Source organism: Peromyscus eremicus, chromosome 4 (genome assembly GCF_949786415.1).
Source record: "Peromyscus eremicus chromosome 4, PerEre_H2_v1, whole genome shotgun sequence".
Lineage (NCBI taxonomy): Eukaryota > Metazoa > Chordata > Mammalia > Rodentia > Cricetidae > Peromyscus > Peromyscus eremicus.
Window position 1 is genome coordinate 10,264,703 of NC_081419.1, and position 25,218 is coordinate 10,289,920.

Here is a 25,218-nt window from a genome sequence, read left to right on the forward strand (position 1 = left end):
CATGCAACTCTGGGCAAGTCACTTCTCTAAGCCTCAGCTTCCAATGTCTATAAAACAGTTACAAGAATGCTTAAAACAATATAGCACCATAATGAGTCAAATGAGACAGTTCAAGATGCTGACCACTGGCAGGTGTTCAATGTTCAACTTAAATATCAATTTGTGCCACTGTATCCTAGCACTTGGAAGAGTAAGGCAGAAGGACCACATGCTCAAGAGCCAGCCCAGGTTACATGGTAAGGCCCCATATAAAAAATAGATACAAAAGTAAATCTGTTCTCTGTGCATATAATCATCCCCAGAGATCACATTTGTTAGCTCAGTTCAGAAGAAGAACTGGTAAAGGGTCCCAGGGCCACTCTTGGGCCCCAAGCATCCTGTATTTTTGCATGACTAGTCCATGGAGGATATCCCCCTTCAGACTCCAGGTTATGATTGCTGGTTTACCCACGTTACCCTGTGGAGACAGAAGAGTGGTCAGACTAGGGAGAGATCTGCTGAGATCTAGAGGGGGAAAAACACCTCAAACTGGAATTCAGAGTGGACCTGCTGGAGAGCCACCAGCCAAGGAAAATTTCGGTCCCTTAGCTAGCTGCTCCATGAGGTAGACTGGGAGTCATCTCTCCTAAGGCTTTAGTCACCCCTAGAAAACTGATAGAGTGGAGCTCCACCAGAGGTCCTCAAACTAGGCTTCAAAACAGAAGGTACACTCGGCGAAGAAACACACACAACCAAGTGTACCTTCTCTGTCATATACAAATAGAATTTAAAACATAGACTAGAGGGAAAGGCAGAAACAACGGTAGGGGGGGAGGATTAAAAAACAACAATAATGGGCTAGAGAGATGGCTCACCTGGAAAAGTGCTTGCCACATGGGCATGGGTACCTCAGTCTTGGTCCCCAGCACCCAGGTACAAGGCCAGATCAGCAGTATGTGCCTGTCATTCCAGTGCTGGGGACATGGAGACAGTAGGACCCCTGGGGCTTGCTGGCCAGCTGCTCTAGCCAGATTGGTGAGCTCCATGTTCAGTGAGAGACCCTGTCTCAAAAAATAAGGTGGAAGGAAAGCTACTGAGGAAAATAAGGGACATACCCCTGGCCTTTGTACACACACACACACACACCCCACAAGCTTTTATGCAAGGTTTATAAGCAATATGCCCAGGGCTGCAGGAGGCAGGAAAGCATCCACACCCTACAGGCAGTGTTATTCTCTATATCTGGGGCTTTGCTTGAAGACAGCCACCAGACCACTGTCCAGCAACTAGAACTGACAAAGCCGTCATGAGTCAGGCTTATGTTAAGCTTGTACCATCACATTGGATTCTTCCCCAAAATATCTGGGTACCTTGTTCCCCGCCCTCTCCCAGACCCTCGCGTTTCCTATCTACTCTGTGTATCTTACTGGATTGGATCAAATGCCTCCTCAGTCCCCTCCACACTGGAGGAATGTCTGCTGGCAGCACTGGTCAGACTGAGGCTTCTCCGAGGCAGAGCAGCACAGGACACAGTAGAGTCGCTATTCAGAAAGCAGAACAGAGGTCAGCAACCAGCCTGACTTCCCCCAGAGAAGCCAATACGTAAAACGACACAGTGTTAGAGAGGAGACCCATCACCATGCCTTAGCACAGTCCACTGCCTGGGCTATGGTACCAGTTTTCTGAGACTGCACCATCCAGCAGCCAGGGACCTGAGCCAGGGACCAATGAGCAAGAAAGCAGTGGAATCCCATCACATTGTGGATTTGAGTGCCAGCACTTCTACTTGCATTAACTTTATTTATTACACAAATAAGACATTTACAAAGCACGACATGAAAGGTATGTAACAAAACAGACATTGGTTTTACAAAAAAAAGTGCTTACAATTTTTTCCGTTTGTGTGTTCCCCCCTTTTTTGTGTGTATTTAAATAAATAGCCTTGACGGCCTGTACATTCCCAGGCTGTTCTGAACAGGGTAGTGGAGACGTATGAACTGCAACATGCTACTGCCACGTGATCCACGCAAAATTAGACCCTGGGGGAAGGCTCAAGGCAGAGTGGGTATTGAGTGACCTGGGTTCAGCTGGCCACTTCCCACACGGTTGCAATTGGGGTTTTGATCATTAGGAGCAAAAATCAAAGAAAAGATCTGGGTTCCCCAAAGCCAGAGATCAGGCCAGGTTCCTCCTGCTTGAGTCAGTGCCTGGCAAGGGTACTGGAGGAGTTCTGAACTGAACCACACTCACACATTCTGGGAGGTGCTCTCTCTGTCCTCAGTCAGCTGACAGTTTAGGAAGGGAGAAGATGAAAGTCCCCTTCCAGGGCGTCACCCTTGCCTAACCCTCCTCCAAGCCCCACAGCAAAAAGCACAGTGGTTCTCATGTTAAGTGACAACTTTAAGCATGGGAATCCTGAAACCTTATCCAGACTCCATGAGATAGAGTGCTGTGATTGATTAGCAATGTCTGTCAGGGGTGAAGCAGGGACAGCAAATGCATCCATACTAGAAACTTGCCTTCCCTGTCCTGGAGTCTCCTTCTCAAAGCAAGGAGGACTTTGGCTAAAACATGCTGCAAGCAGCCTCTAGTAAGAAGTGCATCAGGCCACCAAGTGGTTCTATAATTACAGGATAAGTGTGGGACAAATGGGCATCCCCGGAAAACATAAGTTGGGGACCTGTGTAACCTGAGACCTTTATTTGGAATTGGCCTCTGCTCTCAAGAGTGGGTGGAGCTGGCTCTGCTCAGAGTTGGTGGGGAAATTGCAGAGGTGCCAGCTGGAATCCTGGGCTTGGCATACTCACTAAGGCCATGGGCACCTCTCTTTTCTCGGGGATAAGTCAGAACTAATATTCGGGCTCCATTTCACTGGGCTATGTTCCTTGGTCCTCATAAATGGTCCCACCCAAACCTCAGCGAACACTGGCTCAGGCCCTCCTCTCAGGACTGAGAAGTAGCCAACAAGGGTCCCTAATGCTAGCCCACCCAAACGTTTAGCAGTGCCATTATGCAGATGAGACGTCAGCCTTGCCATGACTCCTGCTGGGTAGTTGGTGGGGGAAGGGCCCTCCCCAAGTTTGCTTTTTTTCTCTCCATGAAATGGTCAGTGCCTTTCCAAGTCCAGTGTACCCAGTCCCTCTCCTCCAAGCCAATGGGGGGTCTTTGGCACCCATCCCTGCCTGTCCCTCTGCCTCTTCATCTGGGCAGGCCTCCATCTCTGCCCTATTGGGCCTCTCAGGGTTGGTCACTGTCTCTTCTTTTTCTGAGTTAACTTGACATAACCAGACAGATGGAAATGATAAAATTAGAACATAGCTTTCCTTTGGGGACATCCCACAAACACTGTAGAGTTTTCCAGACAAAAGCAACAGAGTATGCAGCGTTGGGGGTTGTTGGCTATTCAGAATTCCGAGATGGTTCCAAGGAAGTAGTAAATAAAGGCCAATGTAGGGGGGAAGAAAACCTGTAAAGTAGGAGGTTGTTGGTGACTCGAGATTCAGTTTGCCATTGCTGCTGTGATTAGCTGACCGACGTTAAGGATGACTCCCGTCTGATGAGGAAGGACAGGCTGCTTGTTGTCATGCTGATGCCACATTTCAGGGAGCCTGCCTTCCCACACAGGGACTCTGCTGCTCCTGGTGGGTTCTAGTTCTCAGCAGGAGAGGGAAAGACCAGGCCTGGGTTTGGGGGACCGCTGGCAGAGGGGCAGGATGGCAGCGGGTGAGGGTGTATGCAGAGGTGGTGGATCCCTGGCCACAGCTGGATGCTGAATCTCAGCGGCTGAGGGGCAGCTGTGCAGTGCCCATGGACAGATGCGCAAGTGCCGGCAGCGTTAATACTGAAAAAGGATGACCTGCAAGAGAAGGGCAAGGCAAGGGGCTGCTGAGCTGGTGCCTTCCCACCCAGCAGCCCAGGGGACCCCACCGCCTGGAGGGCAATAGAGGCCGTTCAGGGCTGAGACCTGGGCTTCAATCCCAGCTCTGATTACTTGCTGTGAGACCTTGGGCAGCTCACTTCCCTTCTCCCAGCCTGTTTCCTCATGTGTAAATAGGGATGGCAAAATCTTTCAGAACAAGAGCAGCAGCAGAGACCACCATGTGCTTTACTCTGGACCCCATGAACATTTACGGCACAGTTACTACAGCATATTGCAACTGTTCTGTTTTACTCCTTGCTATTTTATTAATCTCTGACTGTGTCTAATTACGAATTGAGCCTTATCATGGGTGTATATGTGTAAGGTTCAGTTCTAGTCGCAGTTTCAGGCACCCACAGCTCCCATATGTAAAGGACCACTGAGAAGATGTTGATACGCAAAAGCTGCTGAGTGCCTTCTGTGCACCAGGCACTTGTGTTGGACTCTTCACACACACTGCCTCTCATTTCTATAGCACTGGAGCATGGCAGAAACTATTGCAGCCCCACTTAGTAGAGGCAGAAACCGAAGTTGCAAAAAGCTAATTGTACTTCAAAGTCTTTGGGGGAGGAGGTGGCAGATCTGGGACTTCGGGTCACCTGACCTCAGAAGTTCACACTCCATTCCTACCCAGCCCTGGACATAGCTTCCCTCGGGGCCTGAACTTGGGACACCTGGCTTTGAAATCCTATTGGGAAACGACTCTGGTCAGTTCCTTCTCTGCAGGCTCCATTCTTCCACTGATTGAGGCCAGCCTGCCCGACTTCTAAGACCCTTTCAAGTGCTAAAGCTGTGGGATCAGGGTATAGGACCAGGAAGAAATGTGGTTCTAGGAACTTAACAGGTGTGTGGGGAGACAAGAAGCTCCACCCTGCCTCAGCGATCAGGGCTAGCCAGTACAGCACTCGTCAGGCTGGCCTGGGACTCACAGAAATCTGCCTGCCTCTGCATCCCGAGTGCTGGATTAAATGTTGTGTGCCACCACCACCTGGCTGCCAGCACTAGTGTCAATGAGTGTACCAGTACCAAGGGGACTCTGAGTATCCTCATAGGTTTCACAGAAGGACTTGGGAGGAAGCTAATTCTGTCGTCTGTCTGTCCCATCCTACATCTGTAACCCAGCAGACTTCGTTCACATGTGTAAGCAGATGTGGCTGGCAGAGGTACTTAGGAGCTGGCAAGCAGGCCTGACAGCTAGAGGGTAGTAGGTCATGAAGGGAGGACACACACTGTACCACAGAGCTTCTGGCCATAAAGCTGGAGACACAGCCCAGAAAGAGATATTCTGGCTCAACAGACAAACCCAGAGGCCAAGAACCGAGAGCCAAAGCTGCCATCACCCAGCCTGGCTCATCTTTCAGATTGAACCAGACACAACCACAGCTCAGCATATGAGAAACAAAGGCTTTCCTCTGAGCCCAACTCTGTGCACTTCCACAGCTCCCCTGACTCAAACCCTTCACTCCAGGGACTGGGCCTTTTGTGAGGTGGCCTCTGCCAGTTCTCCCTACCTCCCTGGGCCTCAGCCACACTGGACATGAGCGGTCCTTTGAGCTGTCTCCTCCATGCCTCTCCCCTTGAGCTTGTCATTCCCTCTTCTGAATCCTCTGGGGCCACGCTTGTCCCCCATTCTATCTGCCCCAAACCTGTCTACACCACACAGCCCTTGAGGGCAGAGATTATGTACTCTCCCTCTGCAGTCCCAGCGTCGGGTCCAGCTCCAAGTCGGCAGTGCTGGGATCCAGGTCAGCTCTGCCATGTTCACTGTGACCCGGGGTGAGCTATTGCTTGCTCTGAGCCTCACTTTCTATGGATTTGAAAAGGAGAGCATTATAACCCCCCTCAGGGAGGCTGAGAAAGAAAGATGAAGTCAGAGAGTACTGTACAAACTGTAAAGTGCCACACAAAAGCATCAACGACTAAACACTAAAGTATGCTAAAGTATGCAGACTTCAGATTCCAATATTTGGTACTCCTGGGTCTAATAGTGCCACTCTCTGAATTTGTTTCTCTGTCTTTACAATGAAAAGGTCATGCCAGGCATAGTGGCACACATTTTTAATCCCAGCACTCAGGAGGCAGAGGCAAGTGGGTGGCTCTCTATGAGTTTGAGACCAGCCTAGTCTACAGAGTGCCAGGACATCCAAAGCTACACAAAGAAACGCTGTCTCAATAATAATAATAATAATAATAATAATAATAATAATAATAATAATAATAAATGAAGGAAGGAAGGGAGGGAGGGAGGGAAGGGAAAGAAAAGGCCATATCCACACCAAAGGCGGCTGGGAGGTGTCAACCAGTGTGTATAAAGTGCCAACCTCAAGCTGAGGAGGAGTTCAACAGTCAGCAGCTCTCACTGTGGCTGAGAAGCTCAGAGGTGTCTTCTTGGAGCCTGCTCACCAGATTCTCATGCAATGCTACCATACTGTCCTGTCGGACCACCTGGACCTCCATCCTCCAGCCCCTGCCCCATAGTGCCCACTACCCAGAAAGCCCTGTGCACAGCAGATTTCAGAAAGCAGTAGGGAAGACCTGCCTTGAAAAGATGTGTTCTCTTCTCAGGGCAGCCCATCAGAAGTACAAGTGCCAGGCATTGCTCCTGCTGGCCTCCACTGCTCCTCATTACCCCTGGCTTGAGGATCTGCACCTTCCCAAGCTGCCTCTGGGATTCTGAGGCATGCCAGGAGCTTCCTGCTTCCCATGTGATCGCCCTACCCAGCTCCACTGACCACCACCATCACCCTGATACCTGGTAAATCTAAGCCCCCACCTAGCATCCTTAAGGCTTTGTTTCTCACCATGTTCCCCTCCCCCAGGCTCTGTGCCTGAAATACTGCATGAGCCTCTGTTTCTCCACATCTAATAAGGAGCTGTTTGGGATCATGGCTTTGAGGTCAAACTATGTGGTATTTTCGACCGAAGAGACAAGGTTCCTACCCACTCCTTGTTACACCTAAAGCAGACCCAGCTACTTTCACCTGTCATGCGGACAAGATTAAATCAAGCCACCAGACTGTGACATCTATGCATCCTTTAGGAAACTCAGTATTAATGCCTGGAACAACCACAGACTCACTTCCACAGAGAAGGCCCTGCCAGCTGACCCTGGGTCACATGTGGTCTTCTCTTCCTGGGACCCACCAGCCCTATACAATTAGTTACTGCCAACAGACGGTAATGAATAGAAGAAAGGGATATGAAATGGGATAGAAACCCTCCCCAGAACCACAAACATGAATAATTTCAAAGAAGGTAAATAAGAAGGCCTCACTCCAATAGGTGGGGAAGACAGGGCTACAAGGGAGACTTCAGAGAAATCAGTCACAAAAAACACACAAGTAGCTGCTCTGATGACTGCCTTGGGAACACACTGGGGGGCCTGAGTGATCTGCCATAGCATGGCATGGTACCCACTCAGTGACAGGGAATACTGCCAGAAACCCATTCCCAGCAGGAAGGCTCTGACCCACCAGACACAACCAGGCTCCATTTACCTTCTCACCCCGGTTGGAGAGCGGCCCATCCATATCGGCTTTGAGGTGGACAGGGGGCGCGGTGTAAGGCAGTCGGCAGTGCACCTGCCCGCACTGTACCTGACCTGTGGACGAGAGGATGCCTTGGAGCCCATCCCCCAGGCTCCATACGGGATCCCACCTGTTGTGTGCTCTGCAAGCTGAAGCCTGATCACAAACCCAGAGCTCCATCTCTGTGGCTTGCCACCTGGGTAGCTCTGGGGATGATCTCAATGGAGTTGGCTGCAATGCTATGTATGTGAAGGACTTTATGAGGTGCTACAGCCCAGCTCACTGATAAGTCAACACTCCTATATGAATGTACTGAGCCCCGCCTACAAAGAAGGATGTACCCACCTATTCAGATCCTCTCTCACACATTCTCATTTCCAGAGCATCACCAAAGGCAGTTTATGAACTGCCTCCTAGGAGATTCTGTTCTCACCACCCTGCTTGTAACTGCAGCCCAACAAACAGCCCCTGTCCTTCTTCCTTCTTCTGCACTTCATTCTTTTCTTGATTAGCCCTAATCACCTGACTTACATACAATTTCACTGTTTATTTAATATTGTATCTTCATCAATTAGAATGCAGCCTCTATGACGATGGGAATTCCCCCATGCACACCTGATCTTTCTGGCTTTCTAGTACTTAGGATGAGGCATGGAATATACAAGGCACTCTTTTCTTATTTAAATTTCAAGGTTATACATATGGGTGCTTGGCCTGCATGTATGTTTCTGCACTACTTGCAAGTGCTTGTGCCTATGGAGGGCAGAAGATGTCACTGGATCCCCTGGAACTGGAGTTACAGACAGTACTGAGCTGCTGTGTGGATTTATGGGAATCAAACCTTTATCCTCTTTTTTGAATTTATTTTATCTGCATTGGTGTTTTGCATGCATGTATGTCTGTGTGAGGGTGATAGATCTTGGAGTTACAGACAGTTGTGAGTTGCCATGTGGTTGCTGGGAATTGAACTCGGGTCCTCTGGAAAGGCAGTCAGTGCTCTCAACCTCCGAGCCATCTCTCCAACCATACCATTATCCCCTTACAGAGAAGTCATGCCCTTGACTGCTGAATGATCTCTCACTCTTTAAATATTTGTTGGATGAACTTCCATACCCTATTCCAACATCTAAAACTGTTGAGGAAAGTTCATTATTGGTTCTGATCCAAATCTCACATTTCTGCCTGCTTACCACTATAGCTAAGCACTCACTTGCCTGTCTCTTCTCTAGACTCTGACATACTTGCTCAATGGAGCCTAGACAAACACTTGCAAGTGATAACTAAATTGGGACAGGTTGCTGTGCCTTTTTGAGATGTCATTCTCTCTTCTGCAGGGTAAGGCAATCCTATTTAGTTGAGGATTCTTAACTCAACCCACTCTCTGGGTGTTCAGGACATTTCTGAACAGCTTCAAGTTACCCAAATAATTCTGTCTGCATGTTTTCTGGAATCTGGTTCCAAAGTTTTGGTTTTTTTAAAATTATTTTAAATCAGATTCTAAGAACTGAATTTAGTTGACTGCAAAGTGGAAGGGCATCCCCCACCCTTGGGTCTGCTTCTAAACTCTGTACTCACTTTATAGCTTTAACATTTCAGAAAACCCAAGACTCCACGTCTTGAGATCACTGTAAACAAACTGCTAGGTTGCCCTTTAGTGATGCAACAGAGGTATATTCTGACTCTAGGGGAAGAAGACAGTTTAACAGCCCCTTCTCTAGAAGAAAGTTAGATCCAGGCTTGATGAACAGAATACATGACAGAAGTCACCTAGACCCACTACCAACTCCACACCAAGTATTAGCTGGCTGCCAAGACCCCCAGTAAAAGAGAGTCCCTAGTCTTGGCACCTTCAGCAAGTACTTAATAGGTGTTATTCAGGCTGAACATTAAGTCATTGTTTAGAAACAAAAGGGAGAAAGTGTCCCTCCTGGTGAGAAGGTTCAGAAATGGAAGTGTCTAGAGAGACGGTGCCAGCTGGCAGCCGGGCACAGCACACATGGCTCTGCCCCACATCCACAGCACATCCCAGAGCAGCTGGGGCTTAGCCTCCCTGTGCTGAACGGGCCTTGAAGTCAGTTAGTTGTCTCGGTGCTGCTCCCAGGACTGCCGTGCAGTGGCTACTCTCACTGTCCCTGTTTTTATGGATGAAGAATCAGGCTGGCGGTCCAGAAAGCAAAGAAATTTGCCCGATGTCACCAAGCTAGGAAGCGGCTTCCTAGCTTGATCCCTGGCAGTTACACCACAACCCACATTCAGTCATGGAACTTAACAGTGGGCCCTTTGGTTTCTTAGTCTGTGTAACGGAATAAATGGCCTCTGACGTTCAGATGGCATCTCCTCTGGCAAAGGGCAGGTGCTCCATAAACAAGAGTTTGCTCCCTTCTTCCCCCTTTTAGCTGGAGCCACAAATGGCTTGAGAGAGAGTATGGGTGTGGATGACTTTTTTTTTCCTTTTGTCATACCCAGCTGAGACTGTAACAAGCACCTGCTGAGTAGCAGATTCACTGACTGCTCATCTCTCAGAAATCCAGGCCATGCCTTCACTCATCTAAGTGCCAGCTTCAAGATCATTTCACCATGACCCATCCACCCCTCTAGTGCCCACTGCCCACCCACATATCCGCCTTTACTGTCTTTATTGGGACCATAGCTCAATGGCATAGCACTTGCTATCATGCCGACATGGAGGGAGGAAGGAAGGAGGCGGAGGAAGGGAAGAATTTGTCTCTTCACTGGAATGTGAGTCCCAGGAGCTGTGCAATTCTGGCCTATTTATTGACTCTTCTGTTTCATTGCTAAGAACGCAGGAGGCACTCAGAGTATACATTTGCTGGATGCCCATGTCAATCAATTCTCAATACCCTTTGAGAGGCATTATCACTATTCTAGTTCACAGATGAGGAAACAGAAGGGTTCGAGGAGAGTATGTGACTTGTCCAAAGGCCTTACAGCTCTGGGTGGTCGTGCCATCCTGGCTTCTGCTCCCCAGGATGCCTTCTGAGCCAGGGTTTACTCACTTTCAGTTCCCCAGTCTATGTGCCTCGGGAAATCTAGCCCATCCGTCAGAGCCCAGCTTGCTCAGAGGCAATACTCCTCCAGCCCCAGCATCTTTGGACACTCCCACCTGGCATCTTCCCTATAGGAATCACTATGATGAAAACTGCATGCACACTTGAGTTTTGACCTAGGCTGTCTTGCCCGGTCAGAACGCAGGCTTCTTGGTTCCTGCCCCCCATCCCACGCACATACACAGAGGCTGCTTGAAGTTTTACTATTTGTTCCCTCTTCCAAAAGGCCGACCCACTAAGGAAGGGCGGAAACTGATCCCCTTCACATCTTCATCCACTAGTCTCCCTCAGATCCCCCCACGCCTACGAAACCAAGGAGCACTCCTCAGCGTCCCCTTCCCAGCAGGCCTGGCGGCCCCAGAATCAATATCACTTACTCTCGATGTAGCCGTGCAGGGTGACCATGCGCGCCCGCTCGGGGCTGCTGAACGGAGAGTAGTGGATGTCGTCGGACAGGGCGGAGGGGATGCGGGACTGGGGCGCCCCTGAGGGCGGCACTGGGTGCTGCGGTGTATGCTTTTTATGACGCGCTCGGCAGTTTTGAAACCACACCTGGAACGACAGCCTCCGCAGTCTCAGCAATCGCGGAAAGAGGTCAGCCGTGCCGCCTGGGGACCTCAGGCCACACTGGAGAGGGGCGGCCACGTACACCCGAGACCCTCCGCTACGAGCTCCAGCGCTCGCCCCGAGGCCCGCCCCAGACCTGAACGCCGAGACCCCGGAGCCCCACCTGGATGACCCTGCGGCTCAGGCCCGTCATGTCCGCCAGCTTCTGCAGCGTCTGCGCGTCGGGGTTGTTGTCCTGGGCGAACTGTGCCTGCATAACCTGCGGGGCGTACGAGGGCCCTGAGACCTCCGCCCAATCAGAGGCTCGGGACCCGAGGCCACGCCCCAGGCAGTTTCAGCCCCGCGCGACCTCCCGCGGGTCCCAGCACGAGGGGGTGGAGTCACAAGTCCCGCACAACCACGCCCACTCCGAGGCCCCGCCCACACGTCTCGGGGCTAGCGGGAGGGTCGGGGTTACGTACCTGCAACTGTTCTGCTGTGAAAGACGTCCGCGCCCGCTTGGCCGGCTTAGGCTGACTGTCCTGTTCCGAGGGCACTGCCCCCTCCAACGTGAGACCGTTCCCTGGGGGGCGACAGAAGCGGCTGACCACGCGTCCCCATCTCTTCTAGTGGCAGCCTGGAAAGGACCGGGTGGGGGGGAGCTTGTCCCTGGAAGGGTCAGGAGCGAGGTGTCTGGGAGCGGGGATCCCAGGGCCATAGTCCCCGAGCCCAGTGCGTCCTCTCTATACTATTGCCCATTTTTTAAGAGACGAAACTAAGGCTCAAAAAGAAGAAAGCTCCTGGCTGGGAACCCCAAATTATCTGTCTCAGATCTGTAGCCCGGCTGACCCTAACGTCCCTCCTAGCTAAGCTGGAGGGAAACCGAGGTGGAGATAAAAACTTGCGGTTGTAGAAGCTATAATCCCGAATTCACAGAAACAATCAGGAGGGAAAAGTTGGGAAGGCTCAAGTAGTTACAGTGGCCTACCTCCAAGGAGTATGACTGTGGTGACTTCACTTTCGATATTTCAGTAACTTCCTCTTTTTCTTTATTTTATTTGTTGTTGTTATGACTATTATTATTATTTTGGTTTTTCGAGACAGAGTTTCTCTGTGTAGCCCTGGCTGTCCTGGAACTCTCTCTGTAGATCAGGCTGGCCTCTAACTCATGTAGATCCACCTGCCTCTGCCTCCTGATTGCTGGGACTAACGGTGAGTGCCGCCACTCCCGGCAACTTTTGAAGTATTTAAAAGAATTACATTTTACCTTCTCTAAATAGTGTACTAACTAGGATATATCTTAGGTACTGTCTTTCTGTTTTATAGAACTTTTGCAGCTATGATTGCAAACCAAATATATTCCCATTTTAATGCTTCATTTTTCTGAATAAAAAAATAATACATTGTTCTTATCAAAAGCCCAAAAATCTGGCAAGCACAAAGAAAGGGAAAGTCACAGTGAGTCTACTTCTTAGGGGTAACCACTGCTCACACTTTGTTGTAATGTTTTAATGCAGAAAAAAACAAAAAAAAATGCATGTACAAAGAAAAAACTGGAAGTGGAAACAGGGAGATAATGACATCTCAAATTTTTCCTTAATCACCTCTCCTCATTTTTCTATAATAAACGTGTGTGTTGTTTTGCTTAAAAGAAAAGCAATAGGCAAAGCTGATGGCCAGTGACCAGAAGCCCCAGGTGTTCGAGTTCCCCTGCATAGGAGGTCCTTGGCAAGGCAAGGACTAAGGGTGGCCCTGGGTGGTCCGGGAGTGAAAGGAGCCTGTGGTTTACTGAGTGGTTTACATAGTGTAGAGGAAGCTCTGACTCCTAAGTTCCCAACCCAGCTCTGCTGCTGACTCGTCCTGTCCCGCACTACAGGAAACTTCAGTGTGCCTTAAGTTCAGTTGCTCCCCACTTAGCTACTGACCCTAACAGGAGAAAGTGATGGCCTCTGGTGAGGCCATGGTCAGTGACACTCTGCTGGGCCCTGACTAGCCCTCCACTGGTGCCTTTAATTGAGGTAGGGAGGTCCATACTCCCCTCGAGAGGAGCTGTGTGGTATTAATATTCCAAGAAAAGCAGTCATCTTAAGGGTTACTGTGCCTAGTTTTTTTAGACGGAAAAAAAATGAAACTCACAGAGGCAAGCACATCCCAGGAGTCTCCTGGCCGTTGAAGGGGATTCTGGAGCGTAGGGATGAAGTAACATGTTGTAGTGTGCTACATTATGATAGTTAAGGAATTTAGGGCGGGAGCAGACCTATTAGGTGTAACCTTCGAAGGTGAGTACTGCAGATAACCTCTGCCTCTTTCCTAGCTATGAATACCACAAAGCTCCTAAAAGTGTTGTAAGGATTTATACAGCCGGTCACATTCCAGGGAAGTTAGCAGTATCCACAGATCCTGACAGCAGTACTAGGGAAAGGGTTGTTGCCTCTGGCCACAGCTCCACTCCCTTTTAGGGTCCTCCACCTCCCCTTTTACATCACCCCAACTCACCCCCGCATGCTGGAAGACTGTCACTTTGACCCTGGGATATATGTCTTAGAAAAGTTATAATGTCGGAGCCTGAGGAGATTCAAGAACATTCTAGACCAACATCTAGATAGCTTGCACAGATGTAGGACAGGAAGCGGCCCATAGAGAAAAAGGAAACCTCCGCTGTTGGCATTATATGGTGGAGCCGTGTCACCAAGATCCTTTTAAACCTTCATATTCAGAAACCCTGATCCAGCATGAGCCATCCTTTGCCTCTGGCTTGGTGTAGCCCATAAGGAAGTGGAAAGAATGTGGGCAACACCGTATCTCCTGGACTGCCCAGGCAGCTGGGGGGTAGGGTGGGGTGCTCCGCAGGCCAATGAGCGTGTGGCCTGCCGAATGCGTTGCAGGGACCAGTAAAAACTTGGCGACTCACGCAAATGATAGAACCAGAGTGCATGCTCCACGTGTAGCCTTCCCTCTCCCCACCCCCTCTACGCTGCGTTCAGGTGTTTCAGCGTTTGCTCAGCAGGTACCTCTGTGCCGACCATACCTAGGTGCTAGGGATGGTGGGAACGGGCTAGGACTAGGAGCTGGGTAGGGCGGGTTGGGTACCATTCTCGGCGGCCCTCTTGAGGTTCTCGATCATGGTGTCGTAATGGATGCGGCAAAGCACCTTCTCCTCAACCAGGCCGAATTCCTCCCCGGTGGACAGCTGGCGCTTGCAGGAGAAGCAGGCGAAACAGGCCAGGTGGTAGGCGTTGCCACGCGCCCGCCGCACCCAGTCACTGGCATAGATTTGTCTGCCGCACCGGGCGCACTTGGTTCCAAATCGGCTGCGGGACAAAAGGGGACCGGGATAGTAAAGTTTAGAAAGTAAAGAAATGTCTTTCTTGCATTCTATTGCTCAGGGCGCTCGCTGCTCAGGGTTCACATAGCACCCATGCCCCCTCATTACCCTACACTCGAATCCATCACTCCTGTGCATCCAAGTCCTACCAATAAGATGATTGAGAGCGAGATTTTCTACAACAGTCACTTAACATTTGTGTATTTGTTCATTATACCATTCCACAAGTGTTAGGAAAACACAACAGTACAAAACACGGAAAGGTTTGAGTATCGCCCGCCTTGCAAGATTCTAATGCTTCACAGAGTTTAATCTTGGTTCTCATTTTGCAGCGGAGGAGATCGGGAATCTAGGCCCTAACAGGAAAAGTCTCATTACATGACAGGGACTCCAGCTGTAGCCCCAGCCTTTCTTAGGATACATCTACATGCACTCACTGGCTTTGTGACCCCACATACCACTGAATTGCTTTGACTTTTCATTTTCCTTGATCCGAGCTGCAAAGAGGACCACAGCAATGACTGCTACTATTTGTTTAGTGTCTTGCAGTCAACCCAAGCAGTCCCGAACTCTGGAGCCCATGGCATCCTAATACTAAATGGGAGGGGGTGGGGAGTCCAGATCGAAAGCTCCCTTGTCCCTTATGCCTTCTTTTCCATTCTGCCTGTCTCTCTGTCCCTTCCCCTCCTCTCTCTGCTTTCTGTAGGGGCTGTTAGGCTGTTACAGCTTGGATCCCCAGACTGGGAGTCCCTCCAGGAAGCTGCAGAGCCTAGCCCACCTTGAAGTGGCTGACTCACCTGTGATGGGGCTAAGCCTTAAGCCTGTCTCCTCTGGAGCACACTCTATCCTGGAAGCACGACCACAATCATCCATCCCTCCAGTGTGGATATCAGAACCTTACACTTCACCCATCCCCACTGCTGCCTTTCTTGGCCTGATTCCCACCAGGCTCCTCTCACCGCCCCATCTGCACTCAGCTCTTACTTTTCCAACGTTGGCTTTTCAATGTATCCTCCACACTGCAGTCTGCAGCTAAATTTTCAGCATGAACACAGAATCCTGTCCCCTGGCCTGCTTATAGTCTCTGGTGGCTCCATGTTATTCTTAGGGTCTAATCCAAGATGCTTGGGATTTGTAAAACCCAACAGACCACATCCTCCTCAGGCCCACCTCGTTCCTAATCTTCGGTATCTCCCACCCTGTATTCAAGCATGAGTCCCAAGCCACAGTGGAAGCTCATTTTCAGCCCTTTGTTCTCTCCACCCCCAGCCTTTTCCCACCCCCAGGCCTTTGCAGGCTGTTCCTTCCCTGGCCATGACTTCCCCCAGAGTCATACCACCATCTCAGCACTGACCACACTTCTCTTTAAGTGTCTGCGTCTTTGGCTTGCCCCTTTCATCCTTGGCATTCCTGGAGATGGGTATACCAGAAGGATTTGTGCTCCTGTCTCCAGGGCCAGCACCTTTCCATCCAGCACACTCACACTACCTGTGTGTATAAACAGCCCAGCAAAACTCACTCCAGTTACACCGCGGCATTGCCTGATGTGGCAGATTTAAGCAATTGGCTGTTGGAAATGCTGGGCTGCAGCACTTTCATCACCTCAGACTCTTAAACACAAACTCCACAACATCTCTCTCTGCTCTCTGGTTCAAGGGGAGTCCAGGGACCCTGCCCAGGCCTCTAGGTTTGCTCAGGCTAAGCTTCAGCCCTTTGCCTAATCAAACACCTCCCCCCACCCAAGTAGATGCTTTTCATGACCTTAGAAATCAGGCTTCCCTGTGGGAGAGTCTGGACCAGTCTGTGGTCTCTATTCCTAATCCTTCAGAAAATGGAGATGAAACCGCTTTACCAACACCCCACCCCCCAGCCCTGCTGGTGGTAGTCCCAGAGGAACCACTTTCTGGCCACCCATGGGAGGCTGGTTTTCCATTGTTTGTACTTTGGGGTAACAGAACAACCAGGCCTTCTCAGAGCCTTTGCTTCCTGTTAGGCACCCCCCCCCAGCTCAATACCTTCAGTGCACCCCTTCATCTTTGCTGGAACCAGTGAAGTACAGACTCAAACTCATTTTTCACACCTGGCACCTGGAGTCAGAGGTGCAAAAACAGTGTTGACTTATTCCACAACACAAAGTGTATGGTAGGAGCTAAGGTCCACTCGAGGTGCTGAAGGACTTAGAACCCATTTGGGAGCAACTGGAATGGAGATGAGGGCACCTGGCATCCCAGTGGGGGACAGTAAGGGGCCTGGTCTAACCCTGGTTCACTCCTGGAGTGGGTTCTGAGAAGTGCCATATCTGAGATCAAGGAGAGGCGGAGCAGGGGAGGGCTGCCCTTAGGAGCAGCAGCCTTTGGCTTCCATGCTGTGCTCTTCTGCGCCCCGGAACACGCGGTCCTCACACCTGACTCCTCGGGATTCCTGGTCCCAGTCTCCCTTGGAATCACACAGATAGGTCATAGTGCCCCCATCCCCTCGCTCCTGAGTAAGTGCCTCCTGTAACCCACTCACCAGCAACTTCCTCACCCTCTGCACATCTCAAATGCTGTCTTCAACCCTAAACTGAAGCGCCACGAATTGGCCCAGTCAACAAAACATCCTCCTAGAAACAGATTCGTGGAAAAAGGTGTCACTGCCCGCATTTGGATCCATTGTGTCTGTCCGGAGAGACCAAGTGTCCTCAGGACAGGGGGTAGTTCACAGAGAAAGAGCGAAAGGAAGCCACGATTCAACTCTGACAAACTGACAAACTCCCTCCCAGACAGGCTTCGAGGCTCCAGCCGCTTCATTCCGGAAGCAGCGAAAAACAGCCTCGTCTGCGGAGACAACGAAACTTCAAGAAAAGGATGCTTGGGAGCTGTGAAGGAATTGCTAAAGGGATTGGGGGATGATTCTACTGACACCCTCACTCACGCCGTGAGATCTGGATTCTCTGCGCTTCCCCACCAGGGTCCCAGCACACCACAGTCAGAGACAAAAAGGGTGGATGAGCTTTGAGGATAGAGAGGTGCCCGACAGAGGCAGCGAATCCTAGTAACTGTTAAAGGGAGACCAACAAACCCTCTCCCCACAGTGGAGAGCAGAAATCCGGATAGCCGGTTTTGTAGGCGGAACTGCGTCCTTGACCAGGTCAGGCTCATTTTCCTGGCCTACTTCCCCTGGACACATAGAAGATGCTCCTTAATATATGTTGGGTGAACTGAGCCTCTAAAAATAAGTGAGCCCGTTGGAATCCCACACACACACTAAATTGCTTCTTTTTACACGGGGGAAACGAAGCTCAGGGTGAGGTCTCTTAACACCAAAAGAAACTGGAGTTCACTTATTTTAGGTTTTAGACATTCAAGACAGAGAACTGTAGACGGAGAACTGGAAGTGAAGCCCTTCCTATTCACTTCCTTCCTGCACAAAACCCTTAAAAGGAAAAGGGGTGCAGAACCAGCAATTAAGAGGTTAAACAGCAGCTAAGCCTGCCTGGAGGTCCTGGCCTGAGGCTCCTTCTTTCCCAGCTCTCTCCTCCATTCCCCCAACATCTGTCCCCCAACAGCTGGCTGCTGCTGGGCCTCTCTGCACATGGTGGGGGGCTGGTGTCCAGGCTGCCAGTCTCCCCTGGGACCCTAGCTCTGAGGAAAGGGGTTGAAGACCAGAGAGACAGAGCTTGGGCTCAGAGTGGAAGGCCAGAGAAGGCTGGAGCGCCCCCCACCCCCGTGCCCCCGACTCCCATGCCCCACCCCCGGGTGGTAAGCCAAGCAGAGAACAGGAATTTCAGTTAGTTCTGGAACTCTAAGGCTCCCAATCCCATCCCTATAACTCTTTGTTCCCTATTCCCATTGTCAAAGAGAAAAGGGATAAGGAGCAGAGTCCTTGGTCTCAGGAAAGTTGCTAGTTATTGACTTCTGAGAAGATTACTTCTGTTGTAGTGCTCGTGGGGCCATTCACGCATATAGTGGGTGCTCTTTATGTGAATCAGGGAAACTGGATGAGAATCATAGGGATAGCAGGGAAAGGTCTTTGCCATTCTATATGAAGCCTTACAATTGCAAAAGGTGGCAGCTGTGTTTTGACTACAGAAGAGTCATAGGGACACTTAGAGGAAGAAGTTGTAGAGCCAAGTGGCTGTGGAGCTTATCCGAGCATCACCTGGCTGACCTCATCCCCCAGAGCTTCCATTTCCCTCCCACAAGGTGGAGATGCTGACAGGATCATACGGGGTGGATCACATGGTTACACGAGATACAGGATACAGCAGATAAAAGGTTTGGTAGTCTCACTGTGTGCTCTCAATCATTGGGTGATCCTGGGCTTTTCTCCTAGCACATGGGTCTTCTTTGCTACAAATGGGTACAACACTCTAAGAGACCACAGGAGCTTCGAGGGTAGTGCCAGCAGGCCATGGAGCAATAGCTGTAGGTAGGCACATCAAACTGCCCTGTGGTGTGTTTGCTGACAGTAATGGAAAATGAATACTCCAGAGAAGAATGTGACACCCTCCACACACACACCAAATCTTCAGTTCAGACACATCCTACACACACACACACACACACACACACACACACACACACACACCCCAAATCTTCTTCAGTTCAGACACCCTCCACACACACACCAAATCTTCTTCAGTTCAGACACATCCTACACACACACACACACACACACACACACACACACACACACCCCAAATCTTCTTCAGTTCAGACACCCTCCACACACACACCAAATCTTCTTCAGTTCAGACACATCCTACACACACACACACACACACACACACACACACACCAAATCTTCTTCAGTTCAGACACCCTCCACACACACACCAAAATCTTCTTCAGTTCATGGGGGAAATTAGGGAGGAGGAATGGTTTCAGAAAAAAAAAGAAAGAAAGAAAGAAAGGAAGGAAGGAAGGGAGGAAGGAAGGAAGGAAGGAAGGAAGGAAGGAAGGAAGGAATTAAAGCAAACCCTACTTCCTTGTTGGTGATTTTATGTTTCAGTCGCGGCTTGCCAAGAGTAGGGGGTAGGTGGAGAATCAAAATGAACTTACAATGGCTGGTGAGTTCTCTGTTTGGAGAAGGAATTGGATAAACTGAGGCCAAAATGTCCAGAAACCTGGCCAAAGGCACATAATGGGAGAACCAATTGCCCCCCCCCCAAGTGCAAATAAGCCAGAAGCAGCATCAGACTCTCCAATTCCTCCATGTTTTGCAACTTCAGTCCCTGCTAAACTTGGAGTTTCTTCTTGATCTCTAACTTCTGAGCCACCAACACCCACTCTGCCAATAGAAACTGAAGAAAAATCTACAAGATAATGTTAGGGAAGGGAGAGAGAGGAGATAGAATCTGGGATAAAACCCTTTTGTGGGGGCAAGGTCAGAGGTTAGAAGCTCTTGGGAGTCCAAAGAGTCCACTCCTTGGGGCCCTGGGCACTCTCTTGCTCACCATTCTCCTCTGCCCCGTTGGAAGATGTTGCCTCCCTTTGGCAGAATACTTCAGTCCACACCCCATAAGACTGCTGACCCCTGTTTCTGGAAACAGAGGCCTGGAGAGGCACGGCTGGCCTTCTTTTAGCCCCAGTTCTTGAGCGGGAATTCTGCTTCCCACACACCATGATTCAACTCCCTGGGAAGAGTCCGTGTTGCTGCTCAGGCAGACAATAGTCCTTGCCTGATCCTCTACAGGCTTTCTCTTTCCCTGTCTCGAGTTTTATTGTTTGTGTAACTGCTGAGGCTGCCAGAGATGACTTATGCCTGCATGGAGACTGGCAAGGAGAGAAGGGATCAGAAAATCCACAACTTACCCTTGTTTTGGGCAAAGTGAGCACTATTCACTATTTTCTTAACTTAGAATCTGGTTTTGTTTTGAGATAGCCTGTCATTGGAAAAGGGTTATCAGTCGGAACCTCTTCTCAGGAATGGCCTGGCTGGACAGGCAGGTCCAGCTCTCCAGGCTGCCTGAGGTTCATGACTGGTACCCACCCTGTCACTGACCATAATGGTTATAACTGATGCATTCATATTCACTGTCATGTATGAGCCTTTATGGAGACTGCTTCCTCTTGGTGGCCTCCTTGGTTCAGGAGGCCATCCTGGGAAAGGAACATCAGAGCAGAGATGCTGTGCCTTGCCCAAGGTCATAATTAGCCTCAGAGTCTCTAGCCTCTTCTCAGGTTGGCTGTGCATGCCACCCACCACACCAGTGCAGTGGCATGGGGAATTGGTGGAGGTTATACATGAAGGAATCAAGAGCCTAGTTTTGACTGGTCCTTCAAACTTCTGTGAAGCATGACATCGAGGAGTCTCAGTCCAGCATGGAGATAATGAGGAGTTCTGACACAGGATAGGGCTGCCTGGGCCTTTGTCATCTGAAGAGCCAGAAGAAGGCGCCTGCCCAGCTTTATTCTATAGAGGAAGGCCTAGAGCAGAAGGTGGCTAGAAAATATCTGTAATATACATTTTCTGTCTAAACTAAACCGATAAAACATCAGACAGAGGAGACCTCAATCTTTTTTTACACACCACACAGGCATAACCTTCTTCTATGTACATCATGCACAGCAGTTGTTTAGTCCAAAGGTCCACCTGCACACCACACCCTTACCCTTGCAATGCTCCCTCAGAGAATCTGGAGGTGGAGAATGACATTAAAATCCTTTCACCCCAACTTGCCCTCCTACATCTCGGTCCAGATGTGTCCCCTGTCCTAAGCAACGTGCAAACCGCTGGGAAGCGCACTAAGTTTCAGCAATCACATTTAAGACCTGTACTCTCAACACTCACATGTGAATAGAAAGACACATGCTTTTCTGTAAAGGAACATACCTACTGTTCATATGTCCGATCCTGCTTGGTGGCACATACCCAGCACCACTGCTGGACCACACCACATAGACACATGCTCCTTGCACACAGTCCTAGGACCCATGATGTGAAGGAAGAGTCTGTTTCTCCTGGTTTCTCAGAGAACTGCAGTCTCACATGCTGTTAACTTCTCCCTGGGTTCAAGGACTTTTTGCCAGGTCCCTGTAGGTTCAAAGAGGATGAGGGTGGCCACCCACCACATTCCCTGACTCACAAGCGTTCTGGGACTGAGTCAAGACTTCTCTCAAAAGAGAAGCCTGTGTGTGTGTGTGTGTGTGTGTGTGTGTGTGTCTGTCTGTCTGTCTGTCTGTCTGACTGTCTGTCTGTGTGTAGGGGGAATGTATACATAGGGCAGCTTTCTCCACTTCCAGAGAAAGTATTTGGAAGAAGGCATTGCTGGGAGAAACCAATTCCACATCATTCTTCAGCAGACTCTCGGCTTCCCTCATAGATCTGATAGATCCTTCGTAGTGCCCCTGGGCACTGCCGTGACCTCGACCCGGTCAGCAGGCGCCTGCTGCATGCCTAGAAGCTAGGTGCCTGTAGGAGGTTCAGCGGCCAGGCCGGGCCGGGCCCATGCAACCAGCAGTGATGGGGTCATGAGCTGCTGGGGAGCAGGCTTTCGGCATGGTGGCGGTGGCGCAAAGTGTAGCTAGGTGGAACGCAACGCCGCCGCTCCCAAAGCGCAACCTGGAGGCCTAGAACTAGAGTCTGAACCTAGGCAGGGCTGAAACGATGGCCGAGCAATGGCGGGAACAGGAGCCTGGAACCTAGTCATAACCCCAAATTCAAAAAGCGACCACGGCATGAGTTGTGGAGGAGGCAGAGATCAAGATTGGTGCCTAGGACTAAGCGCCAGGATCTGGGCTAGGGCCGCAGTCGGATGTGGCGTTGGCACTTGGGGCTGGAGCAGATCTGAGCCCGGAACTGAGAGCAGAGCAAAGCTAGCACTGGAGTCCTGAGCCTATCTTAGGATCTCCCTCCCAGGATAGGCCACACACAACTGGATTTCAAGTGGGAACCAGAGCTAGAGAAGCAGCCGGATGGCGCCTAGAAGCCGGACCGATCCCGGCCAGAGCCACGGATATCAATGTTCAACAGATCACAACTGGAGCCTGAGACTCAGAAAAGACCAGAAACGGAGCCAGAACCGTGACCAGGGCGGATCAGACCTCAGGAACCCGAGGCAGATCGCCCGCCCGAACTCGTGCTGGCACTGGTACTCTACCCAGAGCCTTCTGTTTAAGACGTGCAGAGCAGGAGGGCTGGGCCAGCGCGCCGAGCCGCGTATTGCTCTGGGGATGGCAGGACTCAGGAGTCGGAGACCACAGGCCACACTAGAAACTCCTGTTCAGGGCCTGCGTGCACCAGCACTTGCTGGCCAAACCGCTGCAGCCTACCTGAAGTAGTCCATCTTGCAGTAGATTTCCTTGTTCTTGATGTAGCAGCTATTCTGTTGCCTCAGCGATGTGCGACACACAGAGCACTCGAGGCACCGCACGTGCCAGATGAGATTGTTGACCTGGGGAGGGGGCGGAGGTGGGGGGGTCGCCTCAGCGCGGGCCTCTTTCATTCCCGCCCCCCAGCCTCCCCAGCCTCATTTGCGGAGAGAGACACTGAAGCTCAGGAGGGGCGAATGGCTTTTCTAGTTTTCTTCTACAATACGGAGGCTCAAGGAAATTGAAATACACTCTTCCCATTTTCTAGTTGAAACTCGGGGCAAAAGGAGACCTCCCACGTTTGCCCAAAGCCGCACAATCCGTCAGCGGCTGAACTAGGACGCCGAGTAAAATGGACCGGGCAAGGGCGTTGCTTCTCTACAGTCCTCAGGGCTTCCCTACAGTTCACACCCACCCGTCATGCAGGCAACACCTACCCTGACTCACCTTGAGCAGATACCGGTCCAGAATCTCGAGGCCGCAACTGGAGCAGATATTCTTGCCTGCAGACGGCACGGAAGAGGCGGCAGAGGGCGGCGAGCAGACAGACGGTGTGCTGGGCGTACATGGAGAGGCTCGACCTTCGTCCTTGTCCAGAGCGCCTGCCAGGGCCTCGGTGTCTGACTGAGCCTGAAATAGGAAAGAGGAACAGCGAAGCACTAAGCCGGTCACCCGGAGTTGCCGTAAAGACAAATCTGGTTCCCTTGCGCACCGACTGACAACGAAATGTGCCAGGGATGTCGCGCCCTAGGCTGGAGGACCAGAATGAAAGGATCTATTGGAGAAGAAGGGACGCCCCCAACTTTTAACACAGCGTATCCTGGGTGCAGGAAGTAGCCAAAGCCCACATTCCAGGCCAGAAAAACCAAGGCTTAAAGAGAGGCGGCTCCTATCGGCAACTCTCCAGCGCAGGGGTAGAGGTTGGGAGCCAGAAGGCTGAGCCAGATGCCCTGGCCTGTGCCGTTGGGAGAAAACTCGGGGCCGAAAGCAGAGCCCATGGACTCACCATGGCAGGCGGCGCGGTCCCTTCAAGACAGCGGGTGGTCGCTTTGCAGCCAGACCCTGGCTGGGCCATCACCTGGGGGAGGGGGAGGGAATGCAGGCGACGGCGGCTGCTGAACTGGCTGGGAGCTGTCAGAGCCCAGCGCCTCCCCGCGCCTGTTATATAAACCGGCGGTGAACAATGAATCCTAACTTTGTAGTGGGCATTTAAAGCCCTTCCCCACAAAAGCGGTGTCTCTCTAATGAAGCAATTTGAATTTGGATTGGGTTTTTTCCCTCTCTCTCCCCCTCTCCCTGCACTTAACCCGTGGCTCTTGAAGTAATCGCTTAGTTCCTTTGCAATCCAAGCCTCTGAGGGGGAAAAAAAAACACACGCACACACACAAACTACCTGCAATTAGAAATTGTCGTGAATGCCCAAGATAAGAGGTAGCCAGAGTGTCAATTCCAACTGTCAATCAGTGAGATCCATCAGGCCGCCCAAAGAATTGCAAATTTGATTTTTTAATGGTAGTAATTAAAAATCGAATTTTTTTCTTCCTCCACCCCTCCCTTCTCCTACTCTCGGCACAAAATGCAAAAAGGAGAAGAGAGAAAGAAAGAAAATAAAAAGGAGATGGGGGTGGTGGTGGTAGTGGTGATGGTTGAGAAAAATAAAACCCAGAGCACTGGGAGCATCCGCCCTCCTGCCCGACGCGCGCCGCGAAATTGAAGCGCGGATATTGACACCGATTCAAACGCCTTTGGAAGGGAAGCCCGGAGCCAAAGAGGACGAGATCGGCAAATAAAATGAGGCCAAAAAGAGAAAAGAGAGGCCTCCTGGAGGAGGAAAGGGAGCCCTCCCGACTCTCGGAGAGCCCGGGACCGGCCCCGCGTCGGGATTCTCAGCGTTGCGCCGGCACAACCCCCGGCGCATCGGCGCTATCAGCGCCTATTCAGACGGACAATACTGGCCTCGCCTCCTCTTGATTCGCCTATGTCTTTGCTAAATCGCTTTTTGAGAAATTCCTCCAACATTTGCATAATGTGTTCCCGCTTTCCGCGACCCCCCCCCCTGCACCCCCTTGCACACTCTCACACTCGCACACACTCCCCGGGCTCACCCAGCACCCCTCCTCCCTGCTGCCGCCCGCCACCCGGCCGGGCCGAGCTGAATCCCGACTCTCGCTGGCCCCGGGATCCAGTAGGCTTACCCACTCTTTAGCTAGCTCACCTGGTCGGTAGCGGGGCCGGCCTCCGCCGGCAAGCGGCAGCCCTCGGGCAGCGCCGGGGCGGCGCTTTCATGCTTCCAATACATGGGCCCGGGAGCGGAGGGCTCGGCGGGCGCGCAGCGCAGAGAGCGGCGCAGAGGGGGGCCTCGGGTGCCCTGGGGGCAGAGGCTGCTGCGAGAGCTGGAGAGCCGAGGCTGCGGCCGGGCCGCCCCGGGCCCAGCCCCAGCTCCCGCCCCCGGCCTGAACGCAGACCCAGCCTCCCTGGCTGCGGGCGCCACTGCCTCCTCGGAAGAAGGTCCCGACAAACTTGGAAAGGTCCTTGCAGCTGCCTCTGCGGCTGCGGCTGC

The 25,218-nt window shown here is 51.3% G+C and overlaps 1 protein-coding gene across 3 annotated transcripts; it reads right to left on the reverse strand.

Annotated features, from left to right (window-relative positions):
- Nucleotides 1–1,759: 1,759 nt before the first annotated feature.
- Nucleotides 1,760–24,957, reverse strand: Lhx6 (LIM homeobox 6). Of its 3 annotated transcripts, XM_059259057.1 has the most exons (10): nucleotides 24,874–24,957; nucleotides 23,665–23,736; nucleotides 23,106–23,288; nucleotides 22,620–22,741; nucleotides 14,130–14,350; nucleotides 11,522–11,622; nucleotides 11,224–11,319; nucleotides 10,871–11,045; nucleotides 7,396–7,499; nucleotides 1,760–3,835 (listed from the first exon to the last, which is right to left on the reverse strand). In XM_059259057.1, exons 1-10 carry the CDS (start codon nucleotides 24,955–24,957, stop codon nucleotides 3,815–3,817), a joined length of 1,179 nt encoding a protein of 392 aa, XP_059115040.1. In that variant the 3' UTR covers nucleotides 1,760–3,814. The 3 variants fall into 3 exon arrangements, with proteins under 3 accessions (XP_059115040.1, XP_059115041.1, XP_059115042.1); XM_059259058.1 differs by lacking the exon at nucleotides 7,396–7,499; XM_059259059.1 differs by lacking the exons at nucleotides 7,396–7,499; nucleotides 24,874–24,957 and adding an exon at nucleotides 24,526–24,576.
- Nucleotides 24,958–25,218: the final 261 nt, after the last annotated feature.

What these genes read in the sequence shown, in the direction of transcription:
- Lhx6 (XM_059259057.1), bottom strand. Translation starts at nt 24,957, where the DNA reads ATGTATTGGAAGCATGAAAGCGCCGCCCCGGCGCTGCCCGAGGGCTGC. An exon ending in TGCAAGATGGACTACTTCAG is followed by an intron (nt 14,351 to 22,619) that starts GTAGGCTGCAGC and finishes TTTGTCCCGCAG; the next exon opens with CCGATTTGGAACCAAGTGCG. An exon ending in CCTGCACGGCTACATCGAGA is followed by an intron (nt 7,500 to 10,870) that starts GTAAGTGATATT and finishes TCTCGTCCACAG; the next exon opens with GTCAGGTACAGTGCGGGCAG.